At 33.4% G+C, this 21,977-nt stretch overlaps 1 protein-coding gene across 1 annotated transcript; it reads right to left on the bottom strand.

Annotated features, from left to right (window-relative positions):
- Positions 1-13,410: 13,410 nt before the first annotated feature.
- LOC130630535 (dorsal-ventral patterning tolloid-like protein 1) lies at positions 13,411-21,971 on the bottom strand. Its single transcript, XM_057444063.1, has 6 exons — positions 21,653-21,971; positions 20,145-20,354; positions 17,450-17,652; positions 16,136-16,312; positions 14,924-15,095; positions 13,411-13,549 (listed from the first exon to the last, which is right to left on the bottom strand). The coding sequence occupies exons 1-5, from the start codon at positions 21,913-21,915 to the stop codon at positions 15,001-15,003; spliced, it is 948 nt and encodes a 315-aa protein (XP_057300046.1). The 5' UTR covers positions 21,916-21,971; the 3' UTR covers positions 13,411-13,549; positions 14,924-15,000.
- Positions 21,972-21,977: the final 6 nt, after the last annotated feature.

The raw sequence follows: 21,977 nt of genomic DNA, 5'->3' as shown, positions 1-21,977 counted from the left end.
TTTGATAACAGCTAAACAGAAAAACAAAAGCTTTGTTAAACAAGTAACATAACAGGCAATACACGATCCATTCTGTCCAATTCAATTTGTCGACTTATTTCTACAAATTTGATTGGATATCGGCATTTTTTAGATTCGATTCCTTAAATTTGAATGACATCAATATTTCAACCCATTTTGAAGAAACTATTTAACGTTTTAGTTGGAAAATCCAAAAAGTTGGACATATATATCCAACTTTTGAAAACTTCAATTCGACAAATTGGATACAACAAGTTGAAGCAAAAAAGGGCAAATACATGATTTCAAATTTGAAAAATTAAGAGCCTATTTCGCAAGACATTTGGAAAAAGAAAATTATGATTTCTCACCAATCAGTATCAAAGAGGGAAAGTATTTTTTATTATCAAATTGTGAAGAATGGTGGCATTCTTAAATCGTCGTTATAATATTTAAACACTTTTTTATTTTTTATCAGTTATATGCGGCGATAGAAAAGACACAACAGAGGCGCTGGGCACGAGGTTGAGGTAGGTGCTGAAGCTTTGTAAAAACACAAGTTTCATTTTGAGGGGGAGTTGGAGATTTTTGAAATTTAAGTATTTTTTTAACAAATCTTAGAAAAATATATTGTGTCTTTTTGGGTGATTTTAAGAAATGTCCAAAACGATTAGAGGCCAATTTCAAACAAAACCATGATTTTTATAAATAACTTGTTTACACTTCATATTTCTCTCGCACGGTGGTGCAGATAAGCCGCAAACGCCTGCATATATAACGCATAAACTTTTTAATAAACATTGTGATTTTTTCCTGAAGTTGCCCGCATTATTCCCGAAATGCAAAGCCGGGCTAACAATTCCTTTGATCTTGTAACAAAAAAGACAATCCTTAGAATAAACAGGAATTAATAACAAGCACTTTTGATCATGGCTGCGATTTTGCCACTAAATGTTTAGGCCAAACAAAAAATGATTGTTGAAGATATTATTTCGGTTAACGAGTACAAGAACATATGCGCGCAGTGAGAAACAGAGATGTGAAGAAAAACCAAATTGCGTACCACAGCTGGAGCAGAAGTCATCAGTTTAATTGGGATGAGAAGAAAATCATTGACAGAGAATCCAGAACAACGGCCAGGAAGATTAAAGAAACCATCAACAGTGTAGCACGTATCAAACACATAAACAGCATCTCGTATCAACTTCCTGAGATTTGGTTACCAGCCCTACAGAAGAATTAACTTTAATCATCAGCTCGTTTCTGATTGGTTAATTTTTATGAATTTCAATTCTCTGCAATTATATAAATACATGCTCAACATCATTTTACTTTGCCCGATGATGGGAGAAGTATCTCCCGAAACGTCGCCTACTAAACTATCATGTTCAAGAAATGATAAATTTCCACAGTAAAAAATGATTGATTCCTGAAGAAGGAAATAAGAAATTCTCATTTGCTTTTGAGGAAATGGAAATTTCTAGAGGTCAAATGTTTAGCCTGGCTACGAACAACTCTGCGGCGTCAGGGCTCTCGATGTTCGTAGAGGAAATTGAAGGTACGAAGTAATTAAAAATTTAAAACCAAAAATTGTTGCGGATACAAGAAATAAAATGAAATATTTTTCAGATTTTTGCAGGACTTACTTTTCTGGGGCCAATTAAGAGAGGAATGTTAAAAACTTTTTGTAAAATGTCAGATTGTCGGATCGAAAAAATTATTATTTTTTTTTTTTACAAAGGAAGTAAGTAAGATATTTTTTGTATTAACAATGATAAAACATTAAAACCATCATTGCTGTGGAAGTATATTTTTTAAACATTAACGAATAGATTATTTAAAAGTTTGTACAGAATAAGCTTTTGCGAATGGTCATTTTTAAAAGCTGTGCGAAACAAATTTTCGCTAAAAAGGCCTAAAATCGCGAAATGCAAAAGTTTACTAAGAAGTGTTTCGTTTTCTACGGATGATGTAATAAAGAAATTAAATCCGGGAAAGGTGCATTGCGGGTAGAAAGTAAAAAAGGATCAAAGATTGTTCTCCTCAACAAACTTTAGCTACCTAACTGCATTTGGCATAGGAGGATTATTTGAAAATTTTGTTGCATCCAACTGTATTTAGCTACTTTCATTAAAGGCAGCCAGGTGGTGCAGCTAAAAATCAGATTGATGAAGATAAAACAAAAAATAAATAATGTTGGCCAGGATGAAAAACTCTTATATAAAACTGATGAACAGTTTAAAGAAATAGCAAGAAATAAGGCTAGCTAGCTGTCTGACTTTAGGATGCGTCCTCAAAATCTACGTTCGTAGCCAAAATCTTAAAACTAGTGTGTTTAAGATTTGTACATGGCTAAAAAATGTAGCAGTATACTTATCTTAACATGTGAAAAAAATATTACAAAAACAAAAAGCTGTTAGAAGACAACACAGGCAAAAATAATTTAACAATAGAAAAATTCGATGATTTATTGACAAATCCGCCAAAATTTGCCAAAATACACCAAAAGCGGAAAAAATATAATGGAATCTCTTCCGTACGGCAATAAAAGGTCTGTATTTTGGTGTTTCCAATTAAGACTATTAATAAAGAGACTAGTTATTAGCCCGTGGAAAAATCCATGGGTTCGCGCGTCCTTACATTTTCACGGGAACTCACCTGTTGCAACAAAGTGGAAAAAATATATCACATTTGCTCTTTTGTGTTTCTGTAGCCAAATTTCTTTTATCGCGCTCAGGCAGAATAGGAGTATTATTAATATAGAAGACTAGTCGTTAGCCCGTGAAAACTCACAGGAATTCGATTGTCGCTATTGCACCTATTATTTTGGATCGCAGACAAAGAAAGAGACGATCAGCGTACTTTAAGATGTAGAATAGACAGGCAGGATTCTAACAAACCTCACCAAAATATATGAGGCAGCCTGTCCTGGGCTGTCTCGATTTATGGGGGCAAACATTTTTTACGTTCAGTTAAAGTGACCTGCTCCGGCAAGGAAACCAAAAAAAACTCACGGATGTTTGTTTATATATTTCACAGTGCGCTCTTAATTTTAATTAAAAAAATTCTTTCAAACATATTCATAAAAGTGCTAAGAAATGTTTATTTTGGCAAAATAATTCTAAAAATATCGCAATAAAATCTTATGGTAATATAATTTATCTGAAGTGTTTTTATATGCTTATTTTTCTCCATGCATATGATGTAATATTGTTTTCATCCAATAGCTTATAAAGTTATATAAACTGACAAAAAAAGTTTATTCTTCGTTGCATTTCTGTACAGAATAAGAAAATCGTACACAAAAATAAGAATTCCATCCCGCATTGACGAGATCTCAATAAATAAAAAACAACCGAGATCTTAGCAAAGTGGACTGGCACCATACAGCTATACTGTAACAGGATTTTCATAAAGTAATTTTTCGTGCTTTACACAAAAAACGTCCTATTAATAGCAAAACACAAGTTAATAATATGTACCCTTATAACTTTGTTCAATTTGTTCTTGTCGAACAAAATCGCCAGGCTGAAAATTCAAGAGCTCGCAGAACTGTACATATGAGTCATGGTGAATGGAGAGTGTGATTTTGTTTTCACTAGTTTCAAAGGTTGCTTTAATGTAGGCTTTCATATATTTCCTAGAAAAGCAGAATTTTGCTTTGCAGTAATCACATTGTAGAAAGTCCTCTTGGTATTCCCTAGCTTCTCGTTCGCACTTAGCGCAAATATATTTCGTTTCAGCTTTGTCAATGAGGGTTGGAGGAAATGTAACTTCTTCTGGTAATGATGTTTCGTATCCCAAAGGTTCAGTCACAGCTAATTTGATCGGATAGATTACAGTATCGGGAGTTGTGGTCAGATATCTAACATTATATGACTTCACTTTTACGTTATACAATTTGTATGAGGAACCATCAGTAACTTCATTGACCAATCCATCCCACAAATAAAGTTTAACATGATTTAAGTTTCCAGGCTTTGTATAGGAAAAAGTTTTTAATGGTTGTGTTTTTGGTGTCAATCACACCTTTAACATTGATGTTTTCATCTAGTGCAACGGTTGTAAGTACCTCATTTACTGTTGTTGGCGGTTTGTCAATCACACGCATTGACTGTCCTATATCCACAGGGACATTTGAAAACTCCACCTCGCTGCAATCACCTATGATTACTTTTTTCCTAGCAGGATAATTCTTTTTTCATGATATGCCTTCTGAATTATAGATAGCGATTCAGCTTTGAAACAAACAGCAGATTTTTTTTCTTCCGTCAAATAAACGCAATATTGTGAAGATACGTTGGATGATTTTTTCATCGGAGACAGATCTGTTATGTACGCGTATAAAGAACGATCATCTAAAGTTAAAACATCTCTTAAATTAATACAAAAAGTTTTTCTGTAATTAAAATACCGAAACAGGCCAAAATTCGACGTTTTTGCGCCTGAAAAATCTGCACATTCGAGAACAAAAGTCTAATTTTTTTTTATCGACTATTCAGACATTACGTACGTAATTACAAACGTCAATAATATTAATGATATTATTAAAGTTAGTAAAGCCATGGCACTGCAATTTTAAGTTTAAGGCTAAATAACATGGAACAAGGTTCGAAATAACTGAAGTCATCTTGTGCGACCGCCTGAGACCAATTTAGGACCAATTTTCTAAAGCGGGTCAACCCATCCGTTTCGGAACAGACGGGTTAATGACGTCGAAAAATCTGTAAATCCCCACATCTCGTTAACTATTCCTCAAAACACATTAACCTATACATTTTCTTCTACACATTTAACGGAACGGCTAAACAAGTTTTTCAAATAATTATGTTGTCTATGTCACAATCCCCAAGACAACGTATACAACCTATATATTTCCATTGTTTTTCTGCTTGGATGGATTTTTCAAGTGTTATATAATTGTATTTTATTAATTCTGAAGATGGCTAATGACGAAATGTTTTTATTCTGAAAAAAGATCTGTTGGAAATCAAAAAATTCACTAACCTGAGTAAGAAATGAGTTACCGACTTTTTTTTAGACCGGCCAAAATGAATTAACATTAAAATATGTACTAGTTATATACTTTCTAAATTTCAAAGCATTTTAAATTAAGCGGGAAAAGATTTTATTAAGTATTTATGAAAATTATAACCAAATTGGACCATATAAGATATCCAGAAAGATTTTTTTGAACAAATAATTAATTCAGGGCAAATGCACACACTAAGAAAATTTAGGACCAAAAGAGCTATTAGTAAATGTTTGATCAGGCATCGACTATGATGGTCCACCAGCAAATTTTCACAATTTGTGGCCAAATACACATAGGGTTTTTACATAAGTAGTAGCTATTGCACAACGCCAAGAAAAATATCAGAAATATATTTATTTATTTTTTTTGAGATTTTTATATTCTCGATTGCATATTTCACCAGCCTGTAGGCGAGTAGAGTACTACAAAACAAAAAAAATATGACGACATATGGCTAGTAAAAATAATTAATATTGACTAGGGTAAAAAAACTGTTATCCCAAACTGAATAGTAATAAGTGAGAGTAACCAGCTAGTGGCTGTCGAATGATCCTAAAAAGTCTTCGTTCCTAGCCAAAAATCCCAAAAAATGTTTCGTTTAAGATTTTTACATGGCTAAAACGTGACAATATAGAACATATAGATAACAAATGTCACAAAGTAAAAAGCTTTTAGAAGACAGAAAAAGGTCAAACAGACCTTCAAACCCAGCACTGGCCAGGACCACTTTCAAAACCAAATGGGCTTCGTCGTCATGTTCCTTCGTTGGCATAGCCAAGCCACGAAAAGCTTGGATTAGTGTTTCAAAGAAGTAGGCGTTTTGATAATAACAAAACTGTCAGTAAAACTGTAATATTTGTTTTCTGTAGCTCCCGAACGGAATTGGCGATTAAGATCACAGGGGTAATTATTATTAAAAATGGCGTAAATTTTTTATGTACTGTGCAGCTAAAAAATATTACACAGTTTTTCTCATACAAATCATTACAAGTCCTCAGAAAATCCCGTAACTCCCGTAACAGCCATCGAATGTTCTTTATAATGGTGACGTAGTCTCTCAAATCATGCTACAACCTTGACACAAGTTATCGGACAAGTAAAAAGTTGGTCGTTCTTTCTCCTGAGTAAGTTTTGGAGCCAAAACAGTCGTTGGCCTTCACAAATCCAACCATAGAGTTAAGGGTAGAGGGTAATTGGAAAGTCCATACATAATTTGTCTAACGTGGTCTGTATTTTTTAATATTTGCGAACTATGGTTGGTACATTTCAGTGGAAACTTTTAAAAGCTTACGGAACAAGAACAAGACTCTTCTGGCACATGTTTTGTTTTGTATATGTTACAACTGACAATTTTTTAATGTGATTACTTTGTAAACAAACAAACAAACAAACAAACAAACAAACAAACAAACAAACAAACAAACAAACAAATAAACAAACAAACAAACAAACAAACAAACAAACAAACAAACAAACAAACAAACAAACAAACAAACAAACAAACAAACAAACAAACAAACAAACAAACAAACAAACAAACAAACAAACAAACAAACAAAACAATAATTTTAGTACTCTTATATAGGGGATGTGGATTTCAGACAATGCATAAAGTTCGATAATTTTTTTCCGGTCGTTTCTGTTCTTGCACAAGTTTTTTATGTGGATGTCGGCTTGACGCATGACTTAAATCTTAAACGTTTGATAAGGTATTTTCTCTCAATGTGTTATTTATATTCATAAAACTGCTAATACTTATTTTCTGTAACACAAAGTCATTCTACCACTCAATGTATGGTAGGGGGATTTTGCTCGTAACAGGTCAAAATTTGGAAGGTAAAAGAAAACCGATTATATTTTTATGTACTACGTTCGTGTCTCACTTACCTTTTCAATTTTACAACGTTTTTGTCCTCCCTCCCACTGTAGGAGACAGTGTTGGAGCCGTGACAGTGGGAGGGAGGTTTGCAGACGGGGAAATTGAAAATCCACATATTGTTTTTTCCAAGATTGTAGGTAGCTAGTAGACCGCAGCTAAGAATTAAGTTTTATCCATTATTTTCTTCAGTAGTTTTTAAAGCCTTTTGGTATATTAAATAATTTAGTTAAGCCAGACCAATAAAGTGAAATCAATAATATTATAACAACTTTGCTTTCTGTGCAAATATAAAAATTTAAAATTTGTGTCTATTTGCATTAACAAAATCTAGAAGCGAATGTCACATTTGCGTCTCATTATCTTTATTTCGTGTGATCTAAGAAATTGGAAGCAGATTAATGGACAATATGTCGGAATTAAATGAATATTAAGAACGGAGCAGCCTCACTAGCATATTTACTTGTTTTTTGATAAAATAACGTAGCCTGAATTTCAATGGTAGACTCTTGACAATAGATATCAACATACTGCATTAACAAAATCATACCAGTATGATGAGACTCTGGTTTTTATAAATTTCTTATAACTTTTTGCTAATCAAAATTGTCATCTTGCTTACAGAACACAAACATGTGCCCTGTACTTTCTGGATAAAAACACAGCTTCCTGATTGTCGTCTGTAGGACCCATGCTTTAAGAGTTAAGCTGTTTTATATTGATCTGCAGCTACGGTAACGCATCATTCAGTGATATCTCTTTGTTGCGTTTTATTAGAAAGGTATATTGCTGGAAGGACATGCCTTAACCTTGTACTAAGTCCATCTCATCTCCACTATATACTAAACAATTACACTGTTTAAATAGCTCAGTCGACAGAGCAATGGCTCAGCAAAAAAGAGGTAGTGGATTCAAGCCCATTTGGTCTATCCTTTTCGCAACATTATTCAGACAACTAAGAAACACTCCCTCTCGAGCATAAAAATTAGCAGTAGCTACATAGACATTTTATCTTTTAATCATTGCTAACTTCGATTCACAAAAACGAACATAGCTTCAAATATCCAATTAGTTTAATTGTTTCCAAGCAAACTGTATTTGATCAATTAGGACCGTATTTCAATCAAATTAATTCATGCAACGGGTCGTCAAGTGTTGGACAAATACTCCGTGTTCAAAACAAAATTAAAGTTTGTCAATTTCGCTATACACGAAATTAAATTCTCGTGAAATTAAATTTTGTAGCAAAATTTCGGGGTAATGGTCATTGTGTTCCTACCAATTCTTGACACCGCCTACACTTTGTTTATACTCCCGGTAACTCGAAATTTTATTATCTCGAATTGTTTTCTAAGGTACCTTACATTTCTCAATACTTCCTTATAAAAACTACTGGTTAACTCGAACCATTTTTAGGTCCCCCTGAAGTTAATTTCTTCGGGTAACTCGAACTTTTTAGTGTCTAGGTAGAAAATAAATGTTTGAAAAACGAATACTGGTATGTAATGTAGCCAGAAATTTCGAAAGCTGTTCTTAAATTGTTCTCTTTAAAAAGGAGCCAAAAAATCTCCTTAACTCGAACTAATATCTCATTTTTTGTCTAAGTTCGAATTAACGGGAGCTTCGCTTAAGTCGAACATTCGTTAAGTCGAACTGTTTTCTCTGGTCCCTTGGAGGTTCAAATTACCGGGAGTTGACTATATCTTAATAAAAGGAACTTTCGCCGACATTGTGCCACCTTTAGACGTGAAAGTTCATTAGCCAGTGACTTCCTAACCAGGTCCTAAGAATTACGTTTTTTCTGATGAATCTAATTTTAACATAGACATTGATGTCGATCAAGGACATTTTGTCAACTATCTGACTTCAACTATTTGATGTATAGGTGTAAACTTGCATTGCAAGTTTTTCTTTGTGAAATATGGTTATGAGAATCTCATAGTGGGAGTTCTGGTTAAAAACAATAGGTTTATTGTGTAGAACAATAAAAAGAATAAGAATTGTGACCAAACTGGTTAGAAATTTGGTAATCTTATTAAAATGTGGAGAATAAAAACATTAAACATGCATATTGCGAAAATAAATTATCGCAAAATTTTTTAAAATTATTTATTCGCGAAAATAAATTCCCGCAAAATCTAAAAACACCCAAATTTGTGATTCGTAAAATCGCAAAAATTAATTTCCCGCAAAAATATATTCAGTCAAGATAGTTGTTAGCAGGCAGAAGGGCAGTGGAAAATCAATTTGTTAGGCTTTTCATATTTGGACTAAGCCTAACAAGTTGGGAAGAGGTTGGAACGTTCCAAAACTTATCTCTGCACATCAAATAGAACAAAAATTCGTAAGAATAAAGTCTAAACAATGGATTTTTCAGATGAGGAACATTTAATGATTTTTAATGATCTAAATGATGAAATGAAGAATACCGAAGTCAGAACAAAAATGAAAATGGTCTAAAGAATTATTTCTTCAACAAGAATCAAAGACTGAGTTACGACATTTGAAGAAGGAAATTGGATTAAAGACAACGATTTTTTTAAGGTGGCAAAATATACCTCATTCCTGTAGTGTATCACTTTGCAAGCCCAAACCTATCGCAGTTTAAATTCTTTTGTGTCGCAATTTGTAATCCTTCCTTGGCACACTTGGTCTATCGCGTATATAATGGAGAAATTTCTTTTCTGTTCATAAGCATGTGTTTTCGTGTTGTCAATCATAAACTTTCACCAACTTAAATTCAAACAAAAATAACTTTCACATATCATTTGTTTAAACGTAGATGCCCATCTAGAAATTTCTTGTGAATGACTCAAGAACGGACCAAGTGATAAAGATAATAGTCACGTGACGTTATCAACAAAAATAATCATAATAGAATATTTAAAGCAAAAAACTTAACAAAGACGAAAAAACGATATAAAAAAATTTATTGGTTCTTAGATAAGACTATATTTGTGGAATCTGAATACACACCAATTTGCCATGATGCCCAATTTGCTATCAATAACTTCATACTCTCCTTTCGCTCCCCAGAAATCTAATACAACAGCGCTTCTTTCTTTCCGAGATCTATCCTTTTTGGTTTTACAAACTTTCCTTCTGCCAACTGTTTTAATGCGTCGTAAAAATCTGCATCAACAAAGTGTATCTATGCATTACGATGTATTAAGAATATTAATCAATAGAATCAAAAATAGCAAAAAAAATGATAATGACTGTGAGTGGGCACGAGAGAAAAAAGAGCAATGTGTTACATTTCAACGCCGTTCATGAACTTAGAAAAAAAGCTTAATTTTTTCTCTAAAATGAAAAATAATAATTAAAGAACGAATGTAGCTATATAACAGCTCGTCACGTGTCTCTTGTAAGCTAGGATATTTTTTTTAGAAAACAATTTTCTATTCTAGTGGGAATGCATTGTCTTTTTATAAATATTAAAAATATTTTATGAATATTGCAAAAAGTAAGTACAGCAAACTCTCATACATCTTGAAGACTCTCTATTTTGAGTGTCTCTCCAATTTGAGCATTTTTAGCCTTGTCCTGGTTTGTTTTCACCTTACATTTTCTACCATTCTGTATGTTAAACAAATTTTTCGGCCCCTTGCAAGTTCGAGATAAAGAGAGTCCACGATTAGGGTGAAAGCAAGATCGATAATTACACTCAAGTTTTTTTATTGGGGGTACTAGACTATACCAATCATCTCGAAATAATGAAAAGTAGTTGTATTAATTATTAACTAACATGAAGTTGAAGTTTCCTATTCTTTCCTAGTATGTTATTAGTTACGTTCGTGTATATAACGGCGTAAAATCCACTATCAAGCTAAATGCATAAAAAATAGAAAAATATACATACATGGCCAGTACTCTTGTCCTGTTTTTCTCAACACGATATCACTATTTTTTACATATCCCTGCTGCCATAACTAAAAAAGATGGATTCTAACTGAAATAAAATTTGGATCTTGTCGTAATATATTCGAGTGACTTTATTAACTTTGTAATAGAAATGTTAACCCTTTAACGCATTACGATAAAATGAAATAACCTTAATGAGCAGAAAAGAAAAAAATGTATTCTTCCAATGTGGAAAGAGACAAGTTAAAAACAAAACCAAAAAAACCAAATTCAAAATCAAAAGCAACCCTTAAGTCCTTAGCTGTAAGAATACAACACTTTTCTTAATACAATTTCTAAAATCACCATACCTTTTTATTAAATAACCTTGCTCCGTTAACGGGTGCGTATTATTGTGCAGGGAGGTGGCTTATATCCACCTTGCTCGTATCATTAGACGGCAAAAGTACAGATGATGCGAATAGCGCCTTATACAAAACTGCTGCCGATGATGTTTCATGCACATTAGGCCAGTACTTAAATCCTAACAAAGGGCAACCTGGTAACCGCATACATCCAAGACGTGAACACAAAGAATAAGTAAAGTCCAGGGGAAACAATCTATCAAATAGTTATTCTTTCAACAATTTTTTTTTTATTCACTAACGATGCAAAAATATATTTTTTAAGAAATTCTATTAAAAATAAATAAATACATAATATCAAATCGTATGATTTCAACATTGATACAATAGATTACAGAATTTACAACATAAATATGCATGACTAATTTGTGAATGGTGGTATCAGTACAAATGCTTATTAAAATCGAAGAACCAAGCATTTTATATCAGGTGGCATGCCTGAATTGCAACAGCAACTAAAAACCTGGTAAGTGCAATAGTGACGTACAGAACAAGTCGACCTACAAAATGAATTGAGTGAGTGAATTTAAATATAAATTGTTCATCAAACAGATTGCTCCTGGGTGAATATTTATACTTAGTGAGAAATATTACTCCACTGTATGATCAACACAAATCCTCCCAGATACGCGATCTTCTAAGTTAATGACATTTCTTTGTAAATGATTAAAATTTCTCGTTGTATTCTAAATGAACAAAACCAAAAGAACTAAAACAGGAAAGAAATCAAACACGTCTATTTTCAAATAAATTACTTTGTTCAAGATTTGAATGGGGTAAAAAAAGTTAACTCCTAAGAATTATCCTCAAATGTCAACTAACGAGGGGTAACCTCCAATCCTATTCTAAGCACCACTTCCTAATATTCTATGAGATACCCCCCACCCCCCCCCCCCCAACGACAACCTAAAGCATAATCACTAAGATTTGATAAACAGAAAGTACTCTAGGGAACAAATCCTAAGGCGTATTAAAGGATAATAAATAATTTTTGATAGCTTATTCGGAGAAAATTTAGCGTGGATTTATTTTGGCGTAGCTAGATTTTTTTTAAAATTTCGGCGCAGCGAGAAAAAAAAGACGATTTTTACCATTTTTCTTGAGAAAACACATCATCATACAGAGTTATAAAAAAATAGCATCATGTACCTGGCGGGTTTTGTACGGGCGGCGGGTAAGCCATGGCTGGGTGCCCAATCTAAATAAAGATAATATACACGTAGTTTCTTATAAGCAACTTAACTTTCTCTCTGGTGCAAGACTTTCTTTATAAGCGATACACTTGTTAGGTTCAGCCAGGATGTGTCTTTAACTTGAAACTTTAAGGATTTTCTGAAAATTTATAGAGTCAGACCCTTATTTTATATCCTTAAAATTATTTTTAGCAAGATCCCCGGGAGTCTATCAATTTAATTTTTTAGTTTCATATACGTAAAATCTCTCTCCACTTAAGAAATACCGTGTTTCTTAAAAAGAGAGATGTACTTACTGCTAAATTTGAAAATCAAATTTGATGAGAAAAATTGCTTGAAGATCGCTTAGTAGCAGTTTTTTTGGCTGCTTATAAATCGGTTGCTTATAAAGTGGTTGCATATGAAAAAATGTTTGTTTCAATCGTAGTTGATGACAATAGTAATTTCACCTATAGTTCATTTAACAGCAGATAAAGTGAAATACTTTGGTAGCTACAATAGAGTAGTACAAGAGAGTAGTTCAATAGAGTAGTACAATAAAGTAGTGGAATAGAGTAGTACAAGAGAGTAGTTCAATAGAGTAGCACAATAAAGTAGTGGAATAGAGTAGTACAAGAGAGTAGTTCAATAGAGTAGCACAATAAAGTAGTGGAATAGAGTAGTACAAGAGAGTAGTTCAATAGAGTAGCACAATAAAGTAGTGGAATAGAGTAGTACAAGAGAGTAGTTCAATAGAGTAGCACAATAAAGTAGTGGAATAGAGTAGTACAAGAGAGTAGTTCAATAGAGTAGCACAATAAAGTAGTGGAATAGAGTAGTACAAGAGAGTAGTTCAATAGAGTAGCACAATAAAGTAGTGGAATAGAGTAGTACAAGAGAGTAGTTCAATAGAGTAGCACAATAAAGTAGTGGAATAGAGTAGTACAAGAGAGTAGTTCAACAGAGCATAGTGCAATACAACTTTAATATGACTGAATACTTACTTGTTGCGACGTAATCTCGCTATATGCTGGTGGTTGAGGATCCTCAGTCGCAGACATTTGCAAAGATGGTGGGAAGGGTGGTGCAGATGCTTGTTGGTTGTGTTCCTTCTGTAGGGGTGGGACATGGTTGCTTCCTGAAAGTATTGTTTGGTATGAAGGTGGCGGATAGGTGGGCGCAGAGGTGGTGTACGCATCTAAAAATTGAACAGTATGGACGATAAAAATTAATAATTTGAAATCAAATAAATACAACCAATAAAAATCGAATGAACCTTTTGGCACAGAATTGTTGTGGTTAATGTTGTCAACAATGGGTAAAATTACAATAAAATTGAAATCGTGCGATTACATGCCTAAACATTTACACATATCAACAGGCATCAAGGTGTGCCGCCCATCATGATAAACATTTTTTTTTTGTTCGCGTAAAATAGAACCCGAAGCTAAATAGAAACAGCCCTTCACGTGAACAGACGTCAGGGCACTCAGCCTACTTTAACCCCAGTGGTTGCGACATTAAGTATTGCTCAGTTAATAGGGTTAAACATTTTTTAGACCCGTTGTTCAACTAAATATTTTATACTAACAATTTACTGATGCATTAGGATGTTTTTACCTTGCATAATTTCAATAATTATTAGTTTAGGTTTTATTGACCAAACTTGAAAAGGCTAGGTCACTTCTATTTTTGTTTTAAAATCAAGTAGTACATTAAGCTTAAAACAAACTATTTCATAAAAAGTGAAATAGTTTGTTTTATGCTCTAGTTACATACATGCAGCTCATAAGCAAAGCCTGGAGGTTTATTACACACTTTAACAGCGTATATGTTTGACTGTAAATAGGTGATTTGCAACCACTTTTTTCTCCTAATGAACCCATGAGCTACTCCCATTTTTTATTGATTCTTAGGCAGCCTTTACATGCGAAATGTTATTTCATGTCTAGACTTTATATGTTTTTATGATTTCAAGCGAAGCGATTTTCAAACTCATTTCAGTGTTGATTTAATTTCCCCTTTAAAATATTTATGTAAACAGGATTTATCCGAAATGAAGCTATTGCGCATGTTCAGATATTTATCACGCATGTGCAGTCCAGATATAAAAAACTTCATGCAAACACAACGAAATTTTCTCTTATTTTGAGTCGATATAAAGGCTACCTTAGCTATGACAGGGTAACGAATACTGTAGGCTGTGTTTATATTTTAACTGAAGTGACAATGACGTTTTTTTGAATTCAATAGGGCAAAAAGGGTGCTTAAAACTATAACCGAACGATGCGTTATATTCTGTGTACAATAATAGCATCACTCTCTGGTACCCGTATAAGCAATTTCTTAGCACTGCACCAATCAGTTAATTTAAATGCACGTTTAAGTAAATAACAGGAAGGTTTAACGCCCTTGGGAATTTCATTGAAATGGTTGGCTCTTCTTCCCCTACAATGGTAACAAACTTACATTACCCGCTAGAGGTACGTATAAAATTGCTCTAATTTGCTTGCCTGCATTTGTGGTACATGCACTCAATATATAAACAGGAAATAAGCGAATGCATACTCACCTTGTTTTTGAATGACTGGCATTGGTAGACCTTTGTTTTTGTGGGTCGGATTAAAAACATGATTTCGTACAATTGCTCTAACACCACCATGTTTTTTTACGTGCTGGCACGTACAACACATTAAGATAAGGACAACAATAGGAATGGCAACCATCCACCTTCGACGCCACATCTGTTTAAACAAATAGAATCCTGTTCAGATAATATTGGGAAATTTACTGGATCAAGAAAATAACGTCAAGCGATGATGCTTTGAGAAATAAAATAATTTTGTTTCGTTGTTACATTAAAATAACTTTGTTTTTATGAAAAACAAAGTTATTTGTGTTTATGATAAACCTTTGCGTTTTTAACCCTCTTTCCGTGTAGAATCAAGAAATCTTAAAAGGGGAATAGTTTGATTTTTATCGAAGTCGCAAATCCAAATTCCTTTCCCTAACCTCCCATAACAATTCTATAAATCGGCCCCAGACGAACTGCATGAAATGTCAATTCATTGTCTCCCGCGAGTAAAATGCACCAGTGTTTTATTGACTATGACAATATTACAGCGCAGATCATATTAATATTTATTGATATGATGTTCACGAGGTTAAACAAGGAAAACTAATATTAAAATTGAACATTCTAAGTGGTGAAAGGTTCTGGACATGATTCACTTTTACCCGTTGCAAACATAAACCGATGCACCAATAACACTAACAAGGTGGTTATGTGAAACAGAAACATGTTGATGATACTGGTAAGCTTTTTAAATTTCAGCGAACAGAATACATTAGGTGGAGAAAATGTGGCATAGATTCAGTTTGACAATTGGGTTAAATGAAATTTTTCATACTAATAAAATTTTGGAAATTAAAAATCGAATTTTGTTATGTTCGGCATGGATTCAATTTGGCGAGAGATATAACAAAGGTACTCGTTTTCATAAAAATTGAGTAATAATGAGCAAAAAATAGCAACGAAATGCAACATTTATTTTGTTTATTGATTATTTTGTTGATAGAACAATGCTCAGAAATCCATTTAATCAGTTGTTCCAAATTTTGAAGGAATTCGCTCTTAATTTGACATACCTTTGGTGAACATTTTGGTGAACAGTAAAATATTTCAATCTTCAAAAGTTGCAAATTTATTTTATCTATTTATTTTTTAACTCACCAAACTTTCTCCGCTTAAGGTATCTTAAACAAATTTATTATAGATTTCTACCTTTAATTTTTGTCAAAACATATCCAACAACAAAACCACTATATGAATTATTTACAGTTTGTACCCTCTCAAAGGTGACATCAATGTAACTATAATTGCCAAAGTAATATCTGTAAAATGGATCTTGACGACTACAATATTTGAATTCATCGTATTTGTTTGAAAGGCGATGCTTGGCTAAAAACAGGAAAATAATTATTAATGATGGAAAACTTACCTTCTGTGGCAGAATACGTTAAAGGAATTGAGAAGTTTTCTAAGATTCTGTTTATTTTATTAGAAAAATCTTCATTGGATTCCGAGATGAGATATAGGCATGGAAAGTCTACCTAACTTTGTAAAATTGACATCATAAGTTAAATGCTCAATATTAATTGCTGGTATAAATGATAATCAGGGTAACTAAGTATTAATATTCATGTAAAAATGTTCAAAATATCAAAATAAATGGTTGAAAACATAATCGTCGCATCAAAAGCTTGATTTGATAGCAAGTGAGTAAATTATGGATATCAAATACACTGTCGCTTTCATTTATATTTGGATGTCCAATGTGACATTTAAAATGATTTCTGATTTTGTTTTTGTCTTCAGTGTTCATAAACATTTTCTGAACTTTCGGGTGTCTACAATGAACATCCTGTTTCTTTAGTCATATTAACAAATCTTAATGACTTCGACCATTTAAAAACAAACAAGTTTAAAACGCAACCACTTCATATTTTCTCTCAACTAGCACGTATATAAAAGCAATGTAAATTAGAAAGTGCCCACCAATGCATTGTACATCAATGTTCTTTACAGATCTACTTGTTTTAAAATAATACTTTTCGACAGCAAATCAGGCTAGTTCTTTAATAAGTACCATAATTTACAGTTAGGGAGGTGCATTTCTCACGGTGTTACTGAATGAAGGGTGCGGCTGAACAAATATTTGTATTTTTAAGTGCCAGTTACCTTATTCGTTCTTATTTCCGCACTTTCGCGCAGTAAAAAAAGAAACAATCTATTTTGTTAAGTATTAATCTTAATAATCTTCGCGAAAAACAATATGAACGTATTTCTGGCGTATTAATTTTTGCCGCAAACTCGTGGGGAATTTGCGGCAAAAATTCTGCGAAAAAAGTAAAAAAATAGTAAAATGTAAGGTTTGTCTTTTTAGTTTCGAGATAAAAGTATATTATCGCACTTATTAGAATTAGAGCAACAAATTTTGCGCATAAAATTTCGCGCAACAACACACTTTTTTTGCGTTAATGCGGTAGAAGGTAGAAGAAACACAAGATACAATTTCAGTCTCAATCAATCACATACCTCGAAATTTAAGGACGTCATTCCCTTGCACATCACACCGTTGTTTACCACTGTTCAGTGCATAAGTGTCAATTTGCATAAAAGCTAGCTTAATTCTTAACTTGCTGTTGTCAATGTATATCCTCACGGAACAGGACTGTTGGTTTAGTTTATAGGTGTGTGGCCAACCCGGTGACATTAGAACGCCAGATAAACTACGTAATCTAAACATAGTTGGTAGAGCAGTTTGTAGAAATATTGAAAGAAAAAACGATCTTGTTGTTTTTCTTTTAATATAATCTAAACATATGAATAAAAATAAATTTGTGACAAAATATATATTCAAACAGTATTTTGCAATATTTGTTGAGGGTTGAGACTCGACTTTATCATACAAAGTTCATAATTTACCACAGGGTGACCACTAATAAAATGAGAACAAAAAGTAAGGATATTAAGGAGAATTAAGGAGACAATTGACATTTTTTAAGGATATCTTGCTGCGGACGAGAATAAAAAAATAAGGATAATTAAGGAGAAAACCAATTTTAGTTCTCTATCTTTAATGTTACATACTATGTTCTATGATAAGAAAATTATACATATTATACAAATATACATACACATTAGCCCTGAAAGATAAAAAATATAGGATTTCAGGTAAGAGATTTCTTATTTCACTGGTGATGAAAAATCCATGAACACATTTACAAAAAAGTTACGATCAAAAAAAATTAAGAAATAAGGAGAAATTAATTTTTAAGTATATTTTAGTACTTTTAGGGAGATCTTCTTTTTCTAAGGTTATTTAAAGAACTTAAGGAGGAGTGGTCACCCTGTACCAGTTCACAGAAAGAAAAATTAGAAACATCATATCTATATTAAAAGCACTAAAATGTATTGTAAGGTGACCCTTACGGAATTCGGATATTTCTAACTATCCCAAACTTATTGTGAACATTTTTTCAATTCCTCTTCACCACATGATGCTCTGACTTCAATTAGCAATTTAACCCTATTCGGTCCGGGGGGGGGCGGATTCCGCCCCCCCTGACGGTTTTTTTTTAATAACTCCTGATTGCTTTCTTATATGGCTATGATACTTACTGAGTTTCAACATTTATCTATTAGACACCTGCATGCTAAATTTTTAGGTCCCATACCATATAGAGGCTTTGATATTGGCCATTACTCGAAACTACCCCCAAAAATCTCTATGAAATCCTTATAATGGGGAAAATATAATAACTCCTGTTAGGATTATCCTTAGAACTTGAAACTTGCAACACAACTTTGTTTCGTCAAGAAGAATCATTTTGAATAATTTTGACACGTGACTAATCCGATTTCCCGATTTTGTCGGATTTTACCTGAAAATCGGGAAAACACGGATTTTCGGTCAATTTTTGGCAATTTTTTATTTGATCCATGTAAAAACCGGAAGATATGTTAAAAACATTTTATTTAGCTTTTAGAAACTTCAAACAGAATGTAAAAATTCGCTCTAGAACAAAAGTAATTATATTTTAAGCAGATAGTGGCATTTTTAACAATTTTCAAGGTTCTGATGACGTCACAGAAAATGTGCTGACGCAAGCAAAAATTTATTGCCGCCATTTTGTTCTTTTTATGACGTACTATAAGTGTGCCAAGTTTGATTCAATTTGAACAATCCTATGAAAAGTTATTGAGGGGGGGGGGGGGGGGGGCGGAATCCGCCCCCCCCCGGTCATAGTATGTTCGAAAAACCCCGGACCGAATAGGGTTAAACTAATGAACATTTGATTTTGTAAACAATAAAGAAGCGTGTGCCGGCACATTAAGGAACCTTGGGCACACCACAAAACGAAATAATTAAAATTAGAGTGTTAAAACCAAGTTCAACATTATACATGTTTGTAACAAGAAAATTGAATAGTGTATATTGGGGCTTATATTGACATATTTATTATTAGCATGACCTGTGCCAATGATGCGAAGAGAAGTTTACATGGAAAAGAAATTTTGCGCATGCTTCATCGAACGAGTTACTGATAAAAACAGGTCTTTAACAGCCACAGGAATATACAGGACAGAAATAAACAAGACTGAAAGCAGTCAAAAGACAGGATAAGACAGAACAATAGTGGAAAACATAATTAACAAAAAACAGCAGTAGAAAAGACCTTCAAATAAAAGAGCTACTTTGCGTATATTGGCTGGCAACAAGCGGGGTTCGATACACACTCTACAAAACTGGAAACCGCGGATGAAGCCACTACACTACGTGCGCCAATATGTGAGTGATACACGCAGATACTTTATCCGGATGGCGTGTATATATAGATAAATCTTTATCATTGCACACTGCGTGACCACCATATTTATGAAATGCTCACCCTGATCTCGTGACGAGCGGTAATTGTCAGTGTAATTGACATAAAAATAGAACTACTTTGCGGATCACTAACATTCTGCCTAACCTTCATATTTGGTGCAACATATGAATTAGTTTCATAAGCTGAATCTTTTTCCCCATTGATGTGAAAATACTATCCTTGGCTATTTTTGAGTTTCACAACAAAAACAATGACCTAAAAGTTTTTCATCATCTAAAGCTATTACAGTAAATACAAGGGAAACGTTAAAATACAGAACAACACTTGTACAGAACAACACTTGTAAAAACAGCACAGTGAAGAAAAATTTGGAGGTCAATGAACAATGAAAGGACTACCTGTGTCCACCACAAACATCTATAGCTGGAGCAGCAACATCTTTAGAGTAAGTTGTATATGTAGCATGGAAGCTGGTCACGAAGTTGCTTGAGACTTGGTTTGAGTAGAAGTACACCTGCATGCATTCATCTCTCGAATACATATCATGTGGAATATAATCATTAGTGTCATCGTTGCAGTATCTTGAATAAACCTTTGGAGAGCTGCATCTGAAAGGTGAAAAACACTTTGATTGACGCAACCACAGGAATTGGTATGCATCACTGTTTCAATCATCAACAACATTTACACAGCTTTTCGTACCTGTTTCCGTACATTTTATATAACTTACATTTTTTAACCATAACACTACCACAACTGTTTTTGAGAACAATGGAATGCTTTTTTTCTTATTTTCACCTATGCAAGGTGCCCGCAGAGTTAAAACTTTACCATTGAACTTAGGAACACCAAAACATGGACCAACATTTTATCAGAAATAAATTGGAAACTACCTCAAACGTTTTTGAGAACAACAATGCAAGGTGGCCGCATATTTGAAATTTTACCATGTTAGGAGAATTTAGAAACACCAAAACAGCGCCGTACTTGCAGAATTGGCAAAACTTTAGAAGGAAATGTTACAAAGGATCAAGCTGTTTCTAACTTTCATACCGGTTTTATTTTTATCAAACCATGATACTTTCGCGGGCAGAAAATTTCGCCCTTTTCGCGAAAGTTTTGCCTTTACAAATTTCAAAACAGCAAAACGCAAAAGCTTTTCCACGCGAAATCATAGCCAATTTAAAAAACGCGGAAGTTTTTTCACGTTAAAAAAATTTTTTTTCCAAGCTAATTTAAAGCCCCTTCCAGAAAAAAATAATGACACATGGATGGATATTGTTAATTAATACGTATACGATCTTACAATCTTCTCCAATATCTTTATTTCCTTCAGTACTTGTCGCAGCTTTGTCCTTTTTTCTAGTTTGCGCTGAAACAGGTGGAGTGTTCACGACTGTGGGTGAAGTCATTAAAAAATTGAAAAGGTTGCCAACGGCTCTGTTTTCTACAGGCTCAATATAGCACGGTAGAAGAATTTGAATTGTTATGTGATAGCAAAATTCATTAGTACATTGGTGAAGATAGAGAAACCGGTGACGAAACTGAGTTTGAGTGGGAAGTTGAAGATTACATTAAACAAACAAAGAAAAATAAGAAAAATTAAGATTTTTTTTTTATTTTTTGCTCATTCGCAAAAGTTTTTTCACGCAAAATGGCCTTTTTCTTCGATTTGCGAAATTTTTCCCCGCGAAATTTGTTCAAAAAACTGCAAAACGCAAAAAGTTTATTCCATAAATTTCTCGTTTTTTTTTGATACGTGAAAGTTTCTGCCCTTAAAGTAGATAGCAAGTACCAGGGAAAAATAACGCATATCAAGATATAGAATGTCAGGAGATTTTATCAAAAACAAATATTTTTGGTCCAAATTTTAGGCGGTGTGGCCACCTTGTTTGGATAAACTCACCCAGCACTAACTATAACATAATCTCCACCGTCACATTTTACCATTTCACCATCCACCTTGAAAACCGTCCATTGGAGTCGTATACGCTTTCCTGTAGCAACTTTGATTTTGTACGTGCACCTTGTATTTGCAGGGTAACTGGCTGGATAATTAGGAGATGTTATAACACCTTGATCTGCAGTGAGTGTTTGGCTACATCCAGTGGTAGGCGACACGTCATAGAGAATACTCACAATTCCAAAGTAGATGATCTGTTTATTCATTATTTATTTATTTAGCTATTATTCATTTTTTTTAATCTAAATTGGTGGAAAAATGTATAATT

The sequence above is a fragment of the Hydractinia symbiolongicarpus genome, chromosome 2, assembly GCF_029227915.1.
Source record: "Hydractinia symbiolongicarpus strain clone_291-10 chromosome 2, HSymV2.1, whole genome shotgun sequence".
Taxonomy (NCBI): domain Eukaryota; kingdom Metazoa; phylum Cnidaria; class Hydrozoa; order Anthoathecata; family Hydractiniidae; genus Hydractinia; species Hydractinia symbiolongicarpus.
The sequence above is the reverse complement of the archived record's forward strand: the minus strand, read 5'-3'. Positions and strand labels throughout refer to the sequence as shown.